The following is a 23205-nucleotide window of genomic DNA, read 5'->3' as shown; positions in this document are numbered from 1 at the left end:
TTGTTAACCCCTTCACGCCTGCCTGCAATTGGGTTCTTCTCCACGCACCGTTGTGACAGTTACATTGTCATTCAGTATAACACAATATTTACAGTATGTAAAAAATTCAAACAACATGCTTATTCTGACTTGTACATTTAAAAAAAAGTAAAATTAAAACTAATTAGCATTTGAGGAGACAGTAATTAATCTTTTAATATGTCATAAATTGATTTTTGTTGTAAATATGCCTGACAAGATCGTTACACTGAATGACATTTTAGTGGGCATCTTCTGTAAATCAGGGAAAATTTATGATATTTTATTTTTAAAAACAAAAAAGCAATTTAATTAAACAGAAAATTATTTCATTTTATTTAACAACAACAATTTAAAGCAGAATTACACTTTTCATTTTCATGCTTATGGGAATTTTGTGTGTATTATACATTGTGTCCTTGTGTAAAGCTGCTTTGCAAAAGTGTAAATTGTGAAAAGTGCTATACAAATAAATGTGAATTGAATTATTTTTAACACAGGGATGTTCCCCAAATCGTCCATTCCTCTTGGTAGGCTACATTGTATTATGGCTTTACATGTTTGTTTGTTTGTTTTGCTTTGCTTTTATTCTCTTAGAATAAATAATATGGTCACAATATTGATGAAGTAAATAAATTACAAATCTAGGTTTTATTACTCATGATGACTTAATTTCAAGTAACAGAAAAATCCATATGTTTTTCATAATTTTTATTTCACATTATAACGCACATTTCTATAATATAGTGTTATAATGCATTACCAGGCTATTTTAGTACCAAAATTGTATCCACAATATTTCAGAATTTTATCTTAATTTACAAACGAATATCCAAACAATACAGTCTTAGGCCATTTTCACACTTGACTTCTTTTTTGAAGCTGCTAGCGGCTGTTTTACATTATAATCCAATGGAGTAAACCGTGTTTTCAAAAAAAAGTCCTGAGCGCTTTTTTAAACGCCCTAGCTACAAAACTTGTTTCGTTTATTCTTTTTTTTTTTGCCTATAATTTGAGTGACAGATGTCGTATTTCATGCATTTAATGACATTTTGTCCACTGTGCTGACATTAAAGCCCTAAACTGCAATGCCTTGGAACGCCCAGCATTATTTGATGTGTTGACGTAATTTCAACTGAAAAATGCAGAGAGCGCGAGACATATCGAGTGACCCCGCCCCCTTTTAAAATAACTAATCGCGTTTCGTTTACGGTACACAGTCAGCCTGGCAAAGCTGCATTTAACAGGGTAATAGCCACAGTGGAGTAAAAGTCTATCGAAAAGAAAAGGAAGATCAGTAGCTGCGTTTACATGGACACATCAGATTGAATTTATTCAGATTGTGCAATCTGAATGTAGTGTTTACATTCTAGGTAAATAAAGTAATCTGATTGATGTGCGTGTTTACATGACAAGCTTCAAATCCGATATAATCTGCTGACATGCGCACGCTGCACAAGTGTTCACCTAAATACCCACTAGAACAGTGTTTGAAAGCACATGTTGTGTATATTTTATTTTACAAACGGCACGAAAAAAATGTACAGTTTATAAAGGCAGAGTAATGTCTCGTGCCAATGAAGCAAGAGCACATCCGATGCGGTTTTACCATGGTAAAACCATGACAAAACTACCAAGACCACCTCTGCAGGCAAACAATAATTAAAATAAATGTTTAGCAACAGCTAATACCCAACTTTAGAAGTGATAATATGCAGATTCATATATCAGCATTAACAGTAAACAGAGACGGGCGCGGTGGACGTGCGGGTGTCATTATAATATTCACAAAACGGCTACTCAACCAATGTTATGAGCACATATGTATTTATTTTATGTCACAGACACCAGCATAATAATGTACAATTCATAAATGTAACATAACGTCTACATATCAGTGAAGCGTTACAGCGACTTACCATGGTAAAACCAGTAAATCCTCCCAAAGCACATGTAAGTAAACGATAGATAAAATAAATGTTCGGTAGCCTACTACGAATAAAAATGAAATTTTATGATTAGATAATTTAGCCTACAGTATGTTTGTACATCTGCAAATGTATTGTGTTTTAAAAATGAGAAATTGCGGTTACAAACTCACTCCAGGGAAACAGTTAAGACATTTTAAATGCATAAATACAATAATATGCTCATTTAGAGATGACAAGCATATGGAAATTTGTACCGCTTTGTCAGATTTATGTTTTTTGGTTTCTTTAGCAACAGCTGCTCCGTTCATGCGTCATACGCCCTTACGTCTGTACGACGTTTTTAATCTGATCAAGTGTTTACATGTCCCATCAAGCGGATTACAAATGGCATAAACCACCCTTTACAATCCGTCTGAAATTTCAATCGGTTTGGGCATTTTTAATCGATTGACGTGTTTATATGGAGCGTTTTCATTCGGATTGTATGTTTAATTTACATGGGTCCATTGATACCAGTGATGTGTTCTTTTTAAGATTGTTATTTACGTTGGTGTGGCGTTTGTATTCTGCTTTATTCATCAAGGCTGCCATGTCCGATCTCTTCCATATAGCCTTAACATACAACATTCTGTTTAGACTTGAAACGGGTCATATACGTTTTGTTTTCTCAGCAGATTTGCGCGTATGATCGCGAATGCTCAGCTCTGTGCTATCATGTCTCTGACATGATAACGCGAAATTAAGACTTTATTGTTAATGGTTACACTGTCTAGCGTGATGTCATGGAATTTCTAGATTTTTAGAGTGCACGTGCCAGACTGTCAGTTTTTAAGGTTTATATCTTCTAAATGGGAATTTTGTCAGCGGGTGGAGCATAACAGTTAATTGATGTCCTTAAAGCAACAACGAGCAACTTTTTGACCTTAAAATAATGTCTCTAAAATTATTTTAGTGGTAGGTCAACTTTTAACTGGACGAATTTTACTGCCATTGCTACCTAAGCAGCGTCCTATAGGCTGAAATTGCACTTGTAACTTTGGTGTTCGGGCCGGTACAAGCCCCACCTATCCCCTGCTTTACGGCATACGTCACGTTTTACTCGTAGCCTGGGAGAAGTTAGCCAACAGCAGAGCTAACAGTAAGACGAAACGAATCGAAACATCACCATGGCAGAGCCAGCCAAAAAACCAAAGAGGGTTTTGTCAAAGGAAACAAAGAAAAGAAAGTGGGAGAGTGATCGGACACGAGGCCGGTCACGAATCAATATCGGACAGGCTTACACTCAGTGGCGCGAGCAGCAAGAGGCAACGGGTTGCAAAACGGATGGAGACCTAGCGGTCCTGCTCCTGGATTTGTAAGTGTTATTTGTACATTTTTTACTTTTTAACGTATTTGTTATTAGTCTGTGTCATTGGCGCACCACCAGTTCACACTTTATAATCGTAAGGTAGCTGAAAGATAATATATGGTTGCCAGTGTTGATAGCTAGCATGTTGTCGTGTCTCGTCTTGAATGTGTGTAGTGCTTGTAAATGAAGACTAAAAAACGTGTTGTGGTAAAAAGTAGCAGATTTTTTAGTTCAGACCAGTAAATGTTGAACAGTTCAGTCGTTTAGTAGGCTAATGTTGTCTTTATATATATATATATATATATATATGTGTGTTATGCGCTGTTTTTCATAGTGTATCTGGGTCCGCCGGGTCCGTCGGCTTTTCAAACAAGCTCACATGTATTGAGCTGCCAGCTGGAAATCTTTGCAACAGTTTTTACGACACTGTAGGGCTGCAACTAACGATTATTTTGATAATCGATTAGTTGGGCGATTATTTTTTTCGAAATTTAAAATGTGATTACATATTTTGCTTATGATAAGTAAATCAGATATGGGAAAAGTATACACAACTGAACTCATTAGCCTTCTCCCAAAATGTTGTGAATGTCTCCATAATTAACACACCTGGTGAGTTGATTCAGGTGTGTCATATTAGAAGCAACTGACAATAGTCTCTCCCAAACGTGGGAGCGAGGGGAGGGTCGGCCAAGGAAATCATTTTTTTGTGCCATGAAAAGTGAGATATTTGTCATTCAAATGTAGTGAAGTACAGTAAAAACGTAAACAGAAAAAGTAATACTTAAGTACAAATACTCAAAAAGTGTACTTAAGGACAGTTCTCAAGTAAATGTAGCTACTTCGTTACCCACCTCTGAACTAAATAAACCACCAAATCAGGGTATTTAGCCTATTATGTACTTTGCAAAGTGCAAACGCCACAAATTGGGTTTTACTGATATAATCTTTAATTTTGTCATTTAAAACACCTCTCTCCTTTAAACTTTAAAACTGCGCAGCTTGAAGAGATGCATGCAAAACACGTCTGACTTTAAAACTGCGCACCTCGCGCTGCACGGAGAGACGCATGCACCGAGAGACACGTCTGACTTTAAAACTGCGCAACATGTGCTGCACGGAGAGACACACCAGACTTTAAAACTGCGCACCTCGCGCTGCACGGAGAGACGCATGCACCGAGAGACACGTCTGACTTTAAAACAGCACAACTTGTGCCGCACGGAGAGACGCATCCACGGAGAGACACGTGTGACTTTAAAACTGCGCAGCACGGAGAGACAAGTGTGACTTTAAAACTGCGCACCTCGCGTTGCACGGAGAGACACGTGTGACTTTAAAACTGCGCACCTCGCGTTGCACGGAGAGACACGTGTGACTTTAAAACTGCGCACCTCGCGCTGCACAGAGAGACACGTGTGACTTTTAAACTGCGCATCTCGCGCTGCAGAAGAGACGCATCCACGGAGAACCACATCTGACTTTAAAACTGCGCTCCTCGCGCTGCACGAAGAGACGCATCCACGGAGAGACACGTCTGACTGTAAAACTGCGCACCTCGCGCTGCACGAAGAGACGCATCCACGGAGAGACACGTCTGACTGTAAAACTGCGCAGCTCATGCTGCAAGGAGAGACACATCTAAAACGGTAATTTTAAAAGGGAAGAAGATGCACTTGATTTATAACTGCGCAACTCGCAAGTGACGTCACAGACCAACTAATCGATAATGAAATTCACTGACAACGAATTTCATTATCGATTATTATCGATTTTATCGATTAGTTGTTGCAGCCCTAAAACAAACAATCCCGTTTATCATCCACGTGGGGCAACAGTGAGCAGAAGTTGCTTGTTCTCGCTTTAAGGCTAATTTAATTTTTAATAAAAGGAAAAAAACTTTCATTTAGATTTGAAAAATAAATAGTAAATAAATAAAATTTGTATAGCCCACATTTTATATTTGCTATGGAGAAATTTAAATGTGAGATCTTTAAAGATGATTTAAATTTAGCTGGTCCTGTCAGGTCTCTATTTCGGGATGGCAGACTTTCAGGTGGCTTTTTAAGTTTGTTGTGTTCATTTTTTTCTGGTACTGCCTGACACTTTCTTCTTTCTGCATCCTATTGATAAACATGATATTATTGTTTGGGTTTTTGTACGTATATATTGGTATATTGTATATGGTGTGTATGTATGTGGGTATATGGATGCATTTATATGTATAAGTAACTCCTTATGTAAATGTTTTTGATTGTTATTAACGGTACCTTAACAGTTTACTGGGGAGGCGTATATGTCTATCTGATGGTATTTGTCTTTTTTTATTTCGTAAAACTTTGAAATGATGTAGGTGACGATGTCATAAAAGTATTATCTTACTTGGATGGGTTCCAGGCAATGGACCAGATAGGCGAGGAAGAGCCGCCTGGTCGCTCAATCTTCACTTTCTCTTCTCCATTTTTATTTCTGATGCTGACCACCCCACTCATCATGCCCAGAGCCAAGTACTGCCCATCATTAGTCCAACTGACATAACAACAACAAAATGGAAGTTGGAAAAAAGCAGGTATTGTCAACTCACATACAGCATAATGTTCAATGCTTTGAGATGTTTCTTAAAAAGCAAGATAGATTCATAACTCACCCACAACATGTGATCTTACTGCTAACCTTATGTTTGGAAACAGACTTCTGCTCAGGAGACCACAAACCTGCAGTTCAAGGCAAACATATGTCATTACAGAAGTTGTCTAGGGTTGTTTCAGCAACCCAATTTCTGCCTAATTAATAGGCAGGTGCATCTGCAGGCAGCTAAGCGTTGTTGTGGAACACATGAGTCACGTGACACTGCCTCTTGCAGCAAGCAGTTTGCAATTCCACCAGCAGCATAAGCCTGTGATGCCCCCCTCTGCCTGCTAACTTTATGAAGAGAGATGTGTCAAAAGTAAATTGTTTGTGTTGCTTTAATATGATTGCTTTAATTAATGTTTTGCAGATAGAACCTTATAATTCTAAGCAGAACATGATTTTTCAGAATTAGAAGGTTCCATCTGCATTTGACCTGTTCCAATAATCCCCATTTATTTTGATATTGTACATTTAGAATACATTTAGGGTCTCTGTCTTTTTCATGTACTTTATGAAAGAGATTGGTTCCCCATATCATTTTTGCTATAAGAAATGCAAAATCTTTGAAGCTCTATATCTTAAAACTACTCTGAACGCAGATAGAACCTTATCATTCCAAGGTGACGATATGTTACTGAAAAAGTCCCTAAAATAGTTTTGGGAAAATAAGGACAAGTTAAATTAGTTACCGAAACAGACAAGCAACGTCACAAAGTTACATTGTCACGGCGAATCTAGGAATTTCATTTTTTTGGTTGCCACGACGAAACTAGTTACGTTGTCACAATGAAAATTTTGGCACCCAATTACATTGAAGTTTTTGGTTAGCTGGGATAATAGCATATACATAATAAGACTAAGAAAATATCTGACAACAGACTGAAAACATTAATATGTTCATATAATGTGTTTGATACAACATGGCAAAGTATTCAGTTTAATCAAAAAACTTTCTACTGTTTTATCTCACATTCTGAAAGAAAATATAGAGAAAATATTTAAAGAAGCATTCTAAATAGTGTCATCACGTTGAAGTACAGCACATTATGGGTACCATGGGTAGTGATCCATACCATCATGGAGACTCTGAAACAACAAGGTTATATACACTATACAAACACACTTACCAAAATCTCCTGAGGAACATGAAGCCAGTTGGTGTGTGACAGGGTTGTAAGCTACACACTGGATAGAATCATTGTGACTACAAGACATAAAACAATTACAACAATACAGTACTACAGTACTACAGTATCATTTTAAGTATTATTCAAAGCTTTAGGCTAAATGTAGAGTAAAACTTCAACAAAAAATGGTTTAAAGAAATTATCCAAAACAACATATCGTAAAATAAACATTTAAGCAAAAGGTATCTCACGTGTATTTTAGGATACCCTCTAGTTTTGAGGTCCAGATGATAATGCTTTTATCTGCTGAACCAGATGCAAACCGTTTTCCTATAGAGAAGTTGAGAGGAAGGACTTTCAGTAATGACAGCTAGCCATATGAAGGGGCAGAGCTTGTGGCGCTGGTGACATCACATACTAATTAGCATTTATGCGTTTGGACTAGTGTTGGCACTTGAAATCTGATCTGTCACATTATACTGTACTTTTAAACAACTAAATTCTCACATTTTTTCTGTTCTGTTGTCAGACATGAAACGAGTATAACATAGTGACTGAATGCGACCCAATAATACCTTGTGTTTAATACAACCAGCAGTCACTTTAACTGCTGCTAAAAAACCTCATTTAGAAACGTGACATCGTCTGACAAAATCACTACACTACACAAAATCACTAATACAACTACATTAAAGATCAGCTACATGCAGTGATTTTGGCTATTACTTATTGGTCTCATGCAGCGCACAGTCTTTACTGTTGCTGCTCTTTCTCATCAATTGTTGCTGTATTATGAGCGCTTCTTTGATTTTAAAGTGCAGAAAATTTGGCACAAATTCAGAAATATGGGAAAATACACTGTTACACGGAGCTATGCGTGTAGGCACACAGTACTAAACCAAACTCATTGGTAGAGGTTGAGGGCTCACACACAAACCAAGCTCAACGAGAAAGATGCGAATGCGGGAGAGAGGGCGTGCTCGCGTCAGGAAAGAGAGAAGATGCGGAAGAACGTCTCGGTTACGTTTGTAACCTCGGTTCCCTGATGGAGGGAACGAGACGTTGTGTCGAACCGACAGATGGGGTTCGTCCTTGAGAACCAATCACTTCCGACTTCTTAGAAAAGGCCAATGAAAATTGGCGAATGAAATTTGCATGCCGGACTCCGCCCCCGGATATCCGGGTATAAAAGGGAGACGGCATGCCTCATTCCTTCACCTTAGTTCTGAGGAGCCTGAGACCTCTCACGACTGCTGCAGTGGACAGCACATGTTGTGGCAAGAGGACACAACGTCTCGTTCCCTCCATCAGGGAACCGAGGTTACAAACGTAACCGAGACGTTCCCTTTCTGTGGGTCTTTCGACGTTGTGTCGAACCGACAGATGGGGTTCCAATGGAAAACGCCATAACACTGTGCCCTGTCACAATCTCAACGAAGCGACGGTGACTGGCCTGGGCGTGTCAGCCGTGACGCTACCGCGAAATTGTAACATACCAGTGGGTAGGTAGGGGGTCCCAGAGCTTTCTTGAAAGGTGGGAAGGCCCCTACCTTCGGCCTCACAGGCGGCGGCCTTGTTTCTCTAACAGCGAGAAGCTGCCCGGAACCGTAAGGCCACTGGGTAAGTGCTACTTCCTCAAGCGGGGGATGCGCTACAGAGACCACTTCCTACCACAGGGAGGAGACTAGTGGAGATACCAACATGGTCTCACCGATGGGGGAGAACTCATGGGAAGAAAGTGCGGACTGAAGGAGTTAACCACGAGGTGGAGGTCCACCTAAGGAGGTCATGGGTTACCAAGGTGGGAACCAGCATGAGGATACATCAGACGGAACCGCCCTGCTGGGGGGTTGCAACGTCTGGTAGCACTAGGTCCGGTTAGAGCTATGTTGCGAATAACTCAGGTGATACCCGGCCTAAGGGGCAGGGCTGCTCTGCCCAGCCCGCCCACAGGAGCTGCTTGCTAGTGATGGATGGAGTGCCTGTTCTTCACCCAGTGGGGGAAGAAGGGAGGCTAGTAGTACGCTGACCCCCTAGGGTCAGGTACTGTCATAGGCGTACACCCTACCGGTCGCCGGTCTTGCCTGATGCCCGCAAGACTCGCCGACCGGTTTTACGCGAAGGCTGTAGGACCTCGCGAAGGTGATGGGTGTAGCCCAACCCGCAGCTCTGCAGATGTCTGCCAGAGAGGCGCCTCGAGCCAGTGTCCACGAGGAGGCTGTACTCCGTGTGGAGAGAGCTCTCACCCAGTGGGCGTAGGCGAACTAGGACAGGTACGCCATAGTGACGGCGTCCATGATCCAATGCGCCAATCTCTGTTTGAGACAGCCCTCCCTGCTGATCTCCAAAACAGACAAAGAGCTGCTCAGAGCTACTGCGGCTCTACGTGCGGTCCAAGCAGAGGCGCAATGCGCGTACTGGACACAACACAGATGGGGTTGGGTCTTCCTCCCCGGTGGGGAGCGCCTGTAATTTCACCACCTGGTGTCTCGGGGGAGTGGTGGGAACTTTGGGCACGTAGCCGGGCCGGGGTCTCAGGATAGCGTGAGAATAACCGGGCCCGAGTTCTAGCCAATCTGTGGACACGGAGAATGCTTGTACGTCCGCTACCCTCTTGAGCGTCCTCCCGAGAGCCGTCTTCATCGTGAAGTGAGAAAGAGCGGCATCTACGAGGGGCTCCAGGACCGCATCAAGGTCGTAAGAGGGTACGGAGCGTGGGTGAGGTGGTAGCCTTCCTGTGCCCCTTAGGAACCAAATGATCAGGTTGTGCTGTCCTAGAGACTACCAGCAACTGGGTCGTGATGAGCGGCAACAGCGGCTACATACACGTTCAGTGTGGAAGGGGAGAGATTATTCTCGAGTCTCTGGAAGGACCGCACCCACTTGATCAAGCAACTCCGCGGGTCTTCTCTTCGAGAAGAGCACCAGGATGAGAAGAGGCACCACTAGGCGTATCGTCACCTAGTGGCCAGGGCCCTAGCCTGAGTAGTGGTCTTAACCGCCGCAGGGGTTAGGCCACTCAGGATCTCCTCGTTCCGTCCAGGGGCCAGACATGGAGGTTCCAGAGGTCTAGCCCTTGATGCCATAACGTGCCCTTCCCCTGGGAAAGCAGATCCTTCGACAGGGGAATCGGCCAGGGGGGAACTGTCGTCAAGAAAATTAGCTCCGAGAACCAAGTCCGGTTGGACCAGTATGGCGCAACTAGTACACTTGATGCTCCTCTTCCCTGACCTTGCACAGGGTCTGTGCAATGAGGCTCACTGGGGGAAAGACGTACTTCCGCTTGTCCCACGGCCAGCTGTGCGCTAGAGCCTCCGTGCCGAGGCAGGGAGTACCTTAGCGGCAATGGGTGGTGTCCAGGGAGGCGAAGGGGTCTACCTGAGCCCGGCCTGACTGTCCCCAATGAGCTGGCTACGCGGGGTGGAGTCGCCACTCTCCGCGAGGCGTCAACTGACGAGAGAGCACATCGGCTGTCTGGTTCAGGTCACCTGGTATATGTGTGGCCCTGCGGACTCCACAGGAGGAGGCGTCGGTCGAGTCGTGTTAGCTGCCATAAGCGAACGCCACCCTGGCGGTTAAAAACGCTACAGCAGTTGTGCAGTCTGACCGGACCAGCACGTGCTTGTTCTTCACAAGAGGTTGTAACCCCTTCAGTGCGGGTAGCACATCCAACAACTCTAGGCAATTGATATGCCTCTGCAGGCGGGGGCCAGTCCATCGCCCTGACACTGCGTGCCTGTTGCACACGGCACCCCAACCCTGCAGGGAGGCGTCTGTCGACCCTGACGCGTCTCGCCTGCCCGAGAGGGACCCCCGTCCGTAGAAAAGGTCATTGAAGACCAAGGGGTTAGGGTGCGTCGGCAGAAAAGCGTAATCACCATCCGCCTGCTGCCGGTGTGCCACGCTCTCCAGGGAACTCGACTCTGTAGCCAGTGTTGGAGCGGTCTCATGTGCATCAACCTGAGGGGTATCACCACCGTCGAGGATGCCATGTACCCAGGAGCCTCCCCCCGCTGACTGCTTGAAATATTCCAGGCAGTTCAACACTGACTGAGCGCAGTCGCACTGTAATGGAGACAGAGTTGAGTTCCATACCAAAAAAGAGTATGCTCTGCACAGAGGAGAGCTTGCTCCTTTTCGGTTGACCTGTGGTCCCAATCGATCTAGGTGCCGAAGCACTAGGTCCCTGTGTGTACATAACAGATCTCACGAGTGTGTCAAATGAGCCAGTCGTCGAGATAGTTTAGTACCCGCACACCTCTCTCCCTGAGGGGAGTGAGGGCGGCTTCCACGATCTTCGTGAAGACTCGTGGGGACAGGGACAGACCGAAGGGGAGGACTCTGTGCTAATATGCCTGACCCTCGAAAGCAAACCGTAGGAACGGGCGGTGACGAGGGAGAAAGAGACATGAGAGTAAGCGTCCTTCAGGTCGATTGCCATGAATCCATCTTGACATCTGACAGATGCCAGGATGCGCTTCTGCGTGAGCATCCTGAACGGCAGCTTGAGTAGGTGCCTGTTCAGGGTACGCAGATCTAGCGACCCCCGCTCTTTTGGGGACGATGAAGTACGGGCTGTAAAACCCGTTGAACATCTCGGCTAGAGGGACGAGCACGATCGCTTCCTCACCAGAGGGGTGGCGACCTCGGCCTGAAGCACGGGGCATCTTTGCCTCTGCTGAGGTTAAGAGGATGCCCCGAAACTTGGGCGGGCGTCTGGGGAGTTGGATCGCGTAGCCGAGACGGACCGTATCCCGTAGTCACCGTGACGGTTTGGGAAGCTCTTGTCAGGCTCCCAGGGACCGACAGGGAGGCTAGGGGTACGTTCTGCTTCATCGACCTCCCGGGGGTGGTTCGATGGCTGGCAGTACGGATCCCTCGCCGTGGGGGGGACCCCCGGGGAGGAGATCGGCTCTGCAGTTTTACCTGTCTGGCGAAGATGTAGCACAACGCACCATCGAATGAGAGTGCTTAGGCTAATGATTATCCTTGACATTGGGTCTTGCCGCAATGTCGAGTTGCCGAACACCATCGTCTAGAGGGTGAGAGCGGCTGTGATAAACGCCCAGAGAGATAGAAAACTCTTAGAAGTGGGCTGTTGGGACTTCCCATGAGGGCCGCTTCGGCTTCCGCTGCTGACGGGGTGGTGGTCTCCTCTTCGATGTCTTCTTCCGAGGGGCCGCCTGAGTGGGGGGCACCGAAACCTGAAGGCGTCGAAGAGGACCAGGGTTTCTGGGAAGCAGATGGTGCACGGGATCTCGACGGCCAGAGGGCAGCCGAATCGTGGCAGGGGAGGATATGCTTGATATCCTCTGTCTGCTTCTTTACTGTCGAGAACTGTGGCTCGACAATATCACCAAACAGCCCCCCTTGCGAGATGGCTGCGTCGAGAAAGCAGACTTTCTCAGCATTACTCACCTGTGCAAGGTTCAGCCAGAGGTGTCTCTCCTGGACCACAAGTGTGGACATCGCCCGACCCAGGGCCCGCGCGGTCACCTTGGTCACACGTAGAGAGAGGTCGGTGACGGCGCGGAGTTACTGCATAAGCGCTGGGTCTGCCTTAGCCTCGTGGAGCTCTCTCAACGCCTTGGCCTGATGGACCTGCAGGATGGCCATAGCCATAGCGTGGAGAGAGGGGACAGCTTGGCCCGCAGCAGAGTAAGCTCTCGACACCTAAGATGCCGAAAAAACCTAAATGCTTTGGACGGGAGTCTAGGTCGAGCCCCTGGGAGACATCGACGTATCTTCTAGCTGCCCCACCATCGAGGGAAGAAAGGGCGATGGAACTAGTTGACGTGCACGCGCTGAAAGGGGGCGTTCCAGGTCATACTAAGTTCCTCATGCACTTCCGGGAAAACACGGCACTGGGGGCGAGTCAAACCCGAGGTACCAAGTATCCAGCCGCGAGCGTTTGGAGAGGCAGTGCGGTGCACTGCAACCCAATGCCGGCGGCCCGGGAAAGCATGGCTGACATTTCGACATCTGCTTCTTCCTGGGCTCGACCCCTCAAGGGAGGGAGCTTCGGGGAATCGTCAGAGTCAGATGCCAGTAAGTCACCCTCCTGCAACAGACATCTCATTATCACGCACCATTTCCGAATTCGTGGTTGAGGAACAAGACGGTGGGACCGTCTCATGAGGAACAGTCAGACGAGCGAGACGAGGTGCGAACGGTCCGCGAGCCGGTGGCTGACGGATTAGCGCTCACAGTAATCCTCATATCACCCTCGCTGCTCGCCTTTTATACCCAGATATCCGGGGGCGGAGTCCGGCATGCAAATTTCATTCACCAATTTCATTGGCCTTTTCTAAGAAGTCGGCAGCGATTGGTTCTCAAGGACGAACCCCATCTGTCGGTTCGACACAACGTCTCGTTCCCTCCATCAGGGAACTTAGGTTACATCTATAACCAAGACGTTTTATTTATGCAAAATTATTTAACATCAAAGATAAACTCAATCTTATGAAAATAATCTGCTTAAGTCTACAGCAGACAATTATACATGCATATAACTACGGCTGCATACGCATTTAACTCGCTCTGTGTCCACGGACATGCTTGGCAGGGTTGCCAGATCTGCGTAATATAACCAGCCAGATGCTCAATCAAAAGTAGTCTAATGACCCTAGTTATTAGTTAAGCAGGAAAATTGCACACTTAGCAGCCCTGGTTTCCCAACTGGCCTGGACCAGAGCTGTTGAAAGAGAGAGTTACGGCACACTTTGATCTCACCGCCACACAGTCACATGGTTCATGGAGCTCTCAATAGTTCTAAACTACAAGTGGCACTGACAAGTGGTGTTAACTTTCAGACCGCGAGTCACGAGTTTGTTGCTACTACATTGTTTCATAATAAATTATTGTCATTAAAAAGTAACATAATTTATTACTTCTAGACTATACGTTATATAATTTCCCTCCAAATTTATGTTTCATCGATTTTAGTATATGACCCATACTTTCACCTTTCCCATACAGCGATAACACAGAGTTATTCACAAATAATTTGTACATTTATACATTAAAACATGATAAAAGCGTTAAAATCAAACATTTTAGTAGAGAATAAAACATCATGGTTGTTTAACACCATTTAACATTAAGTTATTAGAAAGTTGTTTTCCATTGTGCTTTTTAGTCAGCAACCTTTTTTTGCAGCCAAATTTAGTTTAACACCCAGTGGTTGTCAGGCCGTCTGCGCCTTCTTTTCTTATCACTGCTGAAAGCAAATACTTGCCACTGGTAAAGAGGTACATTTTCTTCTGTCTTAGCTGAATATCTATGATGTGATCACGTCCATGTGTATGAAGCGCTATTCATATGGTAATGCAGGGTTTTTCCTGCATTGAAAAATTGGAGGCAACTACCTCCATCAAATTTCGTGCCACCTCTGACTCTCGCCAAAATGATGTTGTCTTCGCAAAAAAACAGTGTGTGCACTCAAAAAAACGATTCAAGCACGTCTTTCATAAGAAACATACAAATTTAGTTGACTTTATTTAAAAAAATGTATTAATAGCAATACATGTTAATATTGATTTATTCTGACATAAAATTAATAAATAGTGTCATCTTTGAGATTTATTGTAGTTTGACAAACTCAAATTAATTTGGTTTGGGAGGCTCGTTTGCGCATGCGCAAGATAAACTTGAACGAACGAACTTGAAGTGTGTGGCCGGCCGCCATTTTCTACTGTGGGAGTTACTACGGATTCTCATGCTGTTGAATTCGTTATTGGCAAGTATCCGATTTTTTTACTATTAAATACTGTCTATTAGGGCTGCAACTAACGATTATTTTGATAATCGATTAGTTAGGCGATTATTTTTTCCGATTAATCGGATAAAAAGTCTAATTAGAGCTTTTGCTTATAACTAAATCAGTATCAGTTCAGGGAAAAGTATTGACTGAACTCATTAACTTTCTCCCAAAATGTTGTGGATGACTCCCTAATTAACACACCAAGGCTGATAAGTTGATTCAGGTATGTGATATTAGAAGCAGCTGACAATAGTCTCTCCCAAACGTGGGAGGGAGGGGACAGTTGGCCAAGGAAATCATTTTTTTTTGTGGCATGAAAAGTGAGATATTTGTCATTCAAATGTAGTGAAGTACAGTAAAAAGTAGGCCTACTTAGAAAAAATATATAATTAAGTATAGTACAGATACTCAAAAAGTGTACTTAAGTACAGTACAAATCAATGTACTTCGTTACTTCTCACCTCTGAACCAAAAAAAACCCCCAAATCAGAGTATTTAGCCACAAATTGGGTTTTACTAATATAATCTTTAATTTTGTCATTTAAAAGACCTCTCCCCTTTAAACTTTAAAACTGCGCAGCTTGAAGAGATTCATGCAAAACACGTCTGACTTAAAAACTGCGCAACTTGTACCGCACGGAGAGACGCGTTTGACTTTAAAAATGCGCACCTCGCGCTGCATGGAGAGACGAGTCTGACTTTTATGGCAAACCGATGGTGTCAGAATTACGCCATAGATTAAACGCGTTTATATCCGAACGCCGTTTTTGACAGCGTTTTAAACAGTATTTGCACCGCAAAATACGGCGTCGCGATTCCAAACACCATAAAAAACGCGCGAAAAGTCGTCTATAACGCCGTATTTAACGCCGTTCTAAGGCGCTTGAAAAGCGCTGCATTTTGCGCTGCTGTCTTGCCATATGACTATCGAAAGCCAACAGGTTCACAATTCGCGTGCTTTTGATCGCCGTATTAATATTAAAACGCCGATTTCTTAACGCCGTCAGGCGTGAAATAAGCGCCGCCTGCTGCTAAATTAACGTCATACGCCGCCACGCGTTTAAATAACGCCGCACACGTTAAGTTAACGTCACACGTCACTCAAAATGCAAACTTATTAGCTAATATACACATCCCCTCCTCTTCTGGCTTTGCAAGCTCTACGGCAAGTCGGAGGCTACAATTTCCAAGAGCGCTGTTCGCTTAAGTTAACTGGGGGTCTGGCACGCGATGAAACCGTCTGACCGTAGTGTCATCTCAAATCCATATCCAGCTTAACTTTGTGAAAAACAAAAATGGAAAGAAGTGAAAGAAAAACCAGCTGAAAAGAAAAACATATAACTAATGCAGTATGTTCCAGGAAGCAATGTGTAAATGCGGGTGTGCAAATGATGACAGAATTTGGGATAAAACGAGTCGTTGCTATTAGTCTACAGGTTAGCTCGGTTTCCTTGCAGTCCCATGTTGCGTCTTTAGCTGGTTCGAGTCCCGCTCGGACCATTTGCAGATTTTTACATCGTTGGTCTTGTTATGTTTATCTGTGTCACAGGGATTTTTTAAATATTTCAGCATTTAATGCGTGGTTAATATACAAAGAAAGTCAGGACTAAGAGCTCTTTTTCCACAACAAACTTACACTATATTCTAAGTTTCTTAAGCGCTCCCGACAGCCTCGCCAACAGCCTTTCAATAATCACCTTAACGCACATCACCTGCCCACTTAAATTTCATTAGCACGCGACCACTCACATTACCTACGGGACATATTGCCATTTACCTCTGTGAAGAGACTGACGCAATACCGTGTACGGAAATTGGTTGACTATAAGGATAATAATGTTGCGCAATGATTGTAATGTAATAAGCATGAACTTATTAACTAAAACAACACAGCCCAAGTGAATGCCAAATGCCTTGCCATTTACCTCCGTAAAGAGACTGACGCTATATCATGTGTGGCACTGCAAAGAAGCTTCTGTTACTAAAAATAAACAGCCACATTTCCATTTGAAATAAAAAAATATTATGCATTCTTTATATTATTCAGCTCATGGAATGTGCGGGATTCAAGCAATAAAAAAATATAAAACGTTTTGAGATTAAAGTCATTATAATGCGAAATTAAACCCGCAGTTTTTCGGGGGAAAAAGTCTAAATAAAATGTTGAGAATAAACTCAATCAATTTCGAGAATAAAGTCGTTGTGTTTCGAGAAAAAACTCGTTAAATTTCGAGAAATAAAACTCGAAATAAAATGTCGACAATAAACTCACTATACTTTGAGAATAAAGTCGTTGTGTTTCGAGGAAAAACTCGTTAAATTTCGAGAAAAAAGTTGAAATAAAATATCGAGAATAAACGTTTATCCTATATCAGGGTCATGTTCATTGCGTTGTACTGAATGAGGACATGGCAGAATTGTATCACTTAATCAAGCTATACTTTAGGCTTTCATTCAGTAACAAAGAAATACTATCAGCGGCTGGGTCTCTTTAGAAGAATTTAACACGTTTTTAACACGACTTTATTCTCAAAGAGTTTTTTCTCGAAATTTAACGATTTTTTTCTCGCAACACAACGACTTTATTCTCAAAGTATAGTGAGTATAAAGAAAACAAATTAAGCCGATTTATGCAGCCACAGTAACTGTGCAAAACGAATACAATACAAAAAGCCCTGGATAGTGTGACATTTACATTAATATATTACTCATTACTTATAACACGCTATATCCACAACAAACGTACATTATATTCTAATTTTCTTAATCGAAAATGCTGTGTGCTTGTAAAAGGATACAGAATAAAAGCATTTTTGTTTACTTTATTAACGGAAGAAAACGTTAATAAAGCAGACTTCACATAATAGTAGTTCTCCACATAGTAGAGAACATGCATAAACACTCAAGTCAGCATGGTCGTCATTTTTATATTGTTTCATATGCTTTGTCGAGTAAAATGAATGGCAGGTGATGTGCGTTAAGGTGATTATTGAAAGGCTGTTGGCGAGGCTGTCGGGAGCGCTTAATAAACTTAGAATATAGTGTAAATTTGTTGTGGAAAAAGAGCTCTTATTCCTGACTTTCTTTATATATTATCCACGCATTAAATGCTGAAATATAAAAAAATCCCTGTGACACAGATAAACATAACAAGACCAACGATGTAAAAATCTGCAAGTGGTCCGAGCGGGACTCGTACCAGCTAAAGACGTAACATGCGACTGCAAGGAAACCGAGCTAACCTGTAGACTAACAACAACAACTCGTTTTACTCCTAATTCTGTCATCAATTGCGCACCCGCATTTACACATTGCTTCCTGGAACATACTGCATTAGTTATATGTTTTTCTTTTCAGCTGGTTTTTCTTTCATTTCTTTCCATTTTTGTTTTCCACAAAGTTAAGCTGGATATGGATTTGAGATGACACTACGGTCAGACAGTTTCATCGCGTGCCAGACCCCCAGTTAACTTAAGTGAACAGCGCTCTTGGAAATTGTAGCCTCCGACTTGCCGTAGAGCTCGCAAACCCAGAAGAGGAGGGGCTATGTATATTAGCTAATAAGTTTGCATTTTGAGTGACGTGTGACGTTAACTTAACGTCGATCGGCGTGCGGCGTTATTTAAACGCGTGGCGGCGGATGTGTCACGGACTGGCGTGAAAGAGAACCCAAATGCAGGCAGGCAGTGAAGGGGTTAATGAAACACTTTATTACAAACAAAGAACAAAAACGGAAACTAAAACACCCACAATGGGGAAAAACTAAACTGAGAATACTATGGTAAAACAAAAACTTCCCACGAGGGGGCAAGACAAAACAAGGTAAAAATAACAAGAATAATCTAAACAAATACCAACACTAGACGGGGAGCAGGAACAGAAGCAAGACACGAGACTGGGTAGAAACAGCACGAACAAGGCACACATGGAACGTCAATGCAGGTAAGCACAACGATCGTACACAATACAATCCACAAGCAACTAGATAAAGAAACAAGAGGGTATATATAGGAAAGACAAACGAGGGATAATGACACAGGGCATGAGAGGGTAATGGAACACGGCCGGGAAGTAATACGGGAAACGAGAGGGGCGGGGCCAATGACAAGACACTGGAGAGAACGCATATTATTGTCAAAAGGACAATAATATGTTTCTCTCCACACATAACCAAAGACTTTGTCATGGCTCTGCTACAGGACCAAGAAAAACATGACTAAGGAAGCAGAGCCATGACAGTATGACATTAATTTAGCGCCAGGCGGCCCTTATTTAACGCCTGGCGGCGTTAAGAAATCGATGTTTTAATATTAATACGGCGATCAAAAGCACGCGAATTGTGAACCTGTTGGCTTTCGATAGTTTGGACTCTTGAACCACACGTTGGCATTGCATGCTTGGTTGACCCGATTACACGTTGATAACGTGCGTTTATCACAAGAAAAAACGGGCATTGAAAACTTTGATACAAAAAGCGCACGCTTCTGTCGCGCGTTTTTTGGTTAACTCAAAGCGCACGTCGAGAACGTGCGTTTACACGAAAAAAATCACACGTCAATGACGCGCGTTTGCTGTCAAATCGCACGCTTTTGACGCGTCAGTGTGCAATAAGACGCCCTACCAGGCGTTAATGAATACTTTCCATACAATGCTGCAATGCTCATGCTGCACAGAGAGACAACTATTATAGCGTTGACAACTATTTTCATTATCGATTATTGTCGATTTTATCGACTAGTTGTTGCAGCCCTACTGTCTTTGTCGTAATTGAAATATGCAACACCGTTGAAAGATTAAGTTAGGTGAATTGTTCTCTTCAGTTTCGGAGCCGCTGCTTGCTTCACATTGTGGCATTCCGCCCTATAACCTCCTAAATTTAAAACATCTTTATTTCACAAACTGACTTTTTCCCACGGCTCAGGTTGCAATATATACTTATCTGTTTGGGAAAAATGAGTTAAAATGGGCCTGTCTTGCTTTATGAATTGTTATTCAGCATGTGTACATTAGTGTGCTGTAAGTTACGTTAACTTATGTGAATGCAGCGGCTTCGCGCTTTTCGTCCAAACACATGACCAACTATATTATAAAGTTAGATGTTATAAAATACAGCGTTTCTGCTAAAATCCTCCCTGCCATGGCTGCAGTTTTTCGGTGACACCGTGTTTCTCATGAATTATTTTGTCCTGCCAGTGTTGGCAAGTTATAAACTCTTTTACAAGATTTAACTATTTTTCGACCCCTTTAGCAACATTTGATCGGAAGAAGCGCATAGCAACAAATCTATCGTATTTTTGGATAAACATCAGCCTTCATTTAGTGGGAAATTGTCATCAGTACTGCCACGCGAGCGCAAGGTCTTGCTTTCCCGCCGCACGGATCTCTTTCTCTGGGTCTACTCTGTGCCGTGAGCGGTAGGGAGAAGTAAGTTACGGTAGGGAGGAGTAAGGTGAACACTCAGTTCACCGTACAGTGGCAGACACGTGAATAATAGAGTACAAAACAGCGTTTTTAAAACATGTCACTGTTATCGTTTGTATATATAAACATGAACACCGATCGTCTGTTAATAAGCACAGGCTTAGAGGCTGTGAGCTGTGTGAAAGAATAGCCTATAACGTAAGCCAAAATTCCCACTTTTTACGGTGTGTGTGCAGATATTTTGTCAGACGATGTCACAGTTATAAATGAGTACAGACAACAGAAACGGAAAACATGTCAGAACAGCTTTAATGTGCAATAATCTGTATCAAATTATAGAATGTTCAGATAGTAGAGGCAAAAGGGGTGGGTCTGAAGTTGCAACCGAAAAAGTATGCGATGACGCCATGAATATGTTAATTTTTAAAGTCCAATTCGAATAAAAATGCTTCATATAAACACATCAACTGTAATATGTCCAAAATTACATTCGTATTTTAAGGTGATGTCGAAATGACATAATCATGTAATGATGTATAGAACACCCTGCTGTTAAAGGAAATGACTGTTGCATCTGTGTTTGTCGTCATGTCATTATAAAATTCTCTTTACACTTATAGTTTATGAAGTGGTGTTGCATAACGTTGAAACAAAACGCTGTGTTTACAAGCAAGAAAACCATAATATATTTTAAGCAAATAAGTGATGCTCTACTGTAAACTAGAGTTAGCTGTTGTATCAAACTTAACCTTATGTCATGTAATGTTCTGTGTTTTGTCTAGGCCTCAGTCATTGAGAATGCAGAAAAGGGCATTGCAAGCACAGTCATGGGGATTTACACAATCCGAGGAGACGGTTCTACCAAACCAGATGATGTAGGAATTGTGATCGAGGGCATCAAGGTTTTGAGTAACCTAGACTGTGTGATTTTGGCATTCATCATGCTGAACGGTCTAATTTATGCTGAACGGTCTAATTTATGCTCTTGACCTAAGCTTTCCTGACAACCTCAAGAACACCTTTGAGTTTATCCAGAAAATCGTAATGAATTTGGATGGACATAAACTGACCACAAAGATCCAGCATCTTAAAATTAAACCGTTTGAATGACATGCACATTTGAGGACATTTGCATGAATTGAGGATTAATGGGGATTTCTACATCAATGCAAAAACACCTGTTGCATCACACAGCCCACGGATGATTTTACTTGCATCTATATGTTAGTTTTCATATATCTGACTTAGGGTTGGGCCGATAGACGATGCCATTGTCCATCACCGATGGCTGATAGACTTGACGATGTTGAGTCAGCATCGTGATTCCAACAAATGTTTCACTTTCGTCAGGTGACGCTCGCTGCTCTGTGCTGCTGCTGCTGCAAATTGAGTTGTAAACAAATACGAACAAAGCTAATAGGCATAAAACCTCACACTGTACAGATCAGACTGGCCTGACTTTATAACTGTGGGGCTCGCGCTGTATAAGGAGGACGCGTCGCGCAGTTTGCGCCTGACTTTATAACTGTTTATTACATGGCTCGTAGGAATGATTGATTCTGATTGGCCAGTCGTGACATTTGCAGCTTTGATATTCCCAGATAACAACCTCTCAAAACTAATAACACACGGTAACCCGGAAGTAGAAAATCATTTTGACAGATTTTTTTGACAAATTAAATATAAATATGTCTTTTAATAACATATGACATTATATTTACAAATGATTAAACCAAGTTGCCTGTTCGTGACATTTGAACGTTGTTTCTTACCTTAAATCCGAAAGTTGACAGCTTTTCCTCGCGGAAGGTCTGCATTTGGTAAAAATGAGCTTATAAAATATTTCAAATTCTCATTTCGTGCCCAGTTTTTTCTCATGTGGCAAGTAGCTGTGTAATAAGTGGACGAAATAGATAAATTAGCCCCTTCAGTGTGATACAAGACCATCTGCTTCGCGTCGGGTCCTGATCACACTGTCCAGGCTAATTTTTGTGATAACAACCGGCTGCCTGTACATTATTCCTTACATAAAGATGATGCGTTTCTGCGCAGCTCAAGTTGTATAAAGAAGACGCGCCTCGCTTTATAACTATTTTATTGAACATAAGATCAGGTATATAGAAGATGTGTATCTGCGCAGTTCGTGTCAGACGCGCCTTACTTTAAAACGCTGCAGGGTGAGGTGATCGTCCATCACGATTTTTCACTGTAGCCATCATCCGATGCCAATTTGGTAGACATCGCCCAACCCTAATCTGATTTAAAGGACTTTATTGTCTTTACTTTTGTTTATCCACATGTACAGGTATTTATAGTTGGTTATTCTAGTCTAAGAAGTCATTAGGATTCAGATGTTACTTTTGTTATTGATGGTCAAATTTATTTTGACTGTTGTAGTCAGGTTTGTCAATGTTTGCCACCTGCAAATTTACAGCGGTGTTTTAAAATGTGTTCTTTGACTGTAACATAATGTAGCTTATTTGGTTAAATAAGTGTACAGTTTAATTGGTATCTTTTATGAATAGTTCAACTTACAAATTTTCAGACATGCATTTTGAAAATTGTTAAAATTTGTACTTTCACAGCTACTTTAATACATTGTACAGTTTAACTTGTACACCTGTTTTATGAATTGTTCAACTTACAAATTTACTGACATGCAATTGAAAATTGTTACAATGTGTACTTTCACAGCTACTCTGTGTAAAAGATTGTGCAGTTTAATATGTACCCGTTTTACAAATTTCCAGACATGCATTTAAACATTTTTTTAAATGTGTACTTTTATGCTGTTACAGATATTTTAAGATAAAGTTTGTTTAAATAACTGTCTCTAAAGTGGAACAATAAAGTTTGCCAATTATAACAATCACACATAAACATACATTTCATTTTAACTCTATTTGACCAAATCAAGTCAACCCAATTACATTTCATTGTATAAGTCTGTAAGTTTTATCTAAACTG

At 42.4% G+C, this 23205-nt stretch overlaps 1 protein-coding gene across 1 annotated transcript in view; it reads right to left on the bottom strand.

Annotated features, from left to right (window-relative positions):
* The window catches only part of ift122 (intraflagellar transport 122 homolog (Chlamydomonas)), a 100565-nt gene that overhangs the window by 63985 nt on the left and 13375 nt on the right, over positions 1 to 23205 (bottom strand). Inside the window, exons 5-8 of the mRNA XM_057357004.1 lie at positions 7307 to 7385; positions 7056 to 7132; positions 5945 to 6011; positions 5680 to 5826 (exon numbers count right to left, since the gene is read on the bottom strand). Of these exons, the coding sequence (XP_057212987.1) occupies positions 5680 to 5826; positions 5945 to 6011; positions 7056 to 7132; positions 7307 to 7385 (370 nt within the window). The remainder of the gene's footprint in view (positions 1 to 5679; positions 5827 to 5944; positions 6012 to 7055; positions 7133 to 7306; positions 7386 to 23205) is intronic.

This window comes from Triplophysa rosa, linkage group LG17, assembly GCF_024868665.1.
Source record: "Triplophysa rosa linkage group LG17, Trosa_1v2, whole genome shotgun sequence".
In the NCBI taxonomy this organism is placed as follows: Eukaryota; Metazoa; Chordata; class Actinopteri; order Cypriniformes; family Nemacheilidae; genus Triplophysa; species Triplophysa rosa.
The sequence above is the reverse complement of the archived record's forward strand: the minus strand, read 5'-3'. Positions and strand labels throughout refer to the sequence as shown.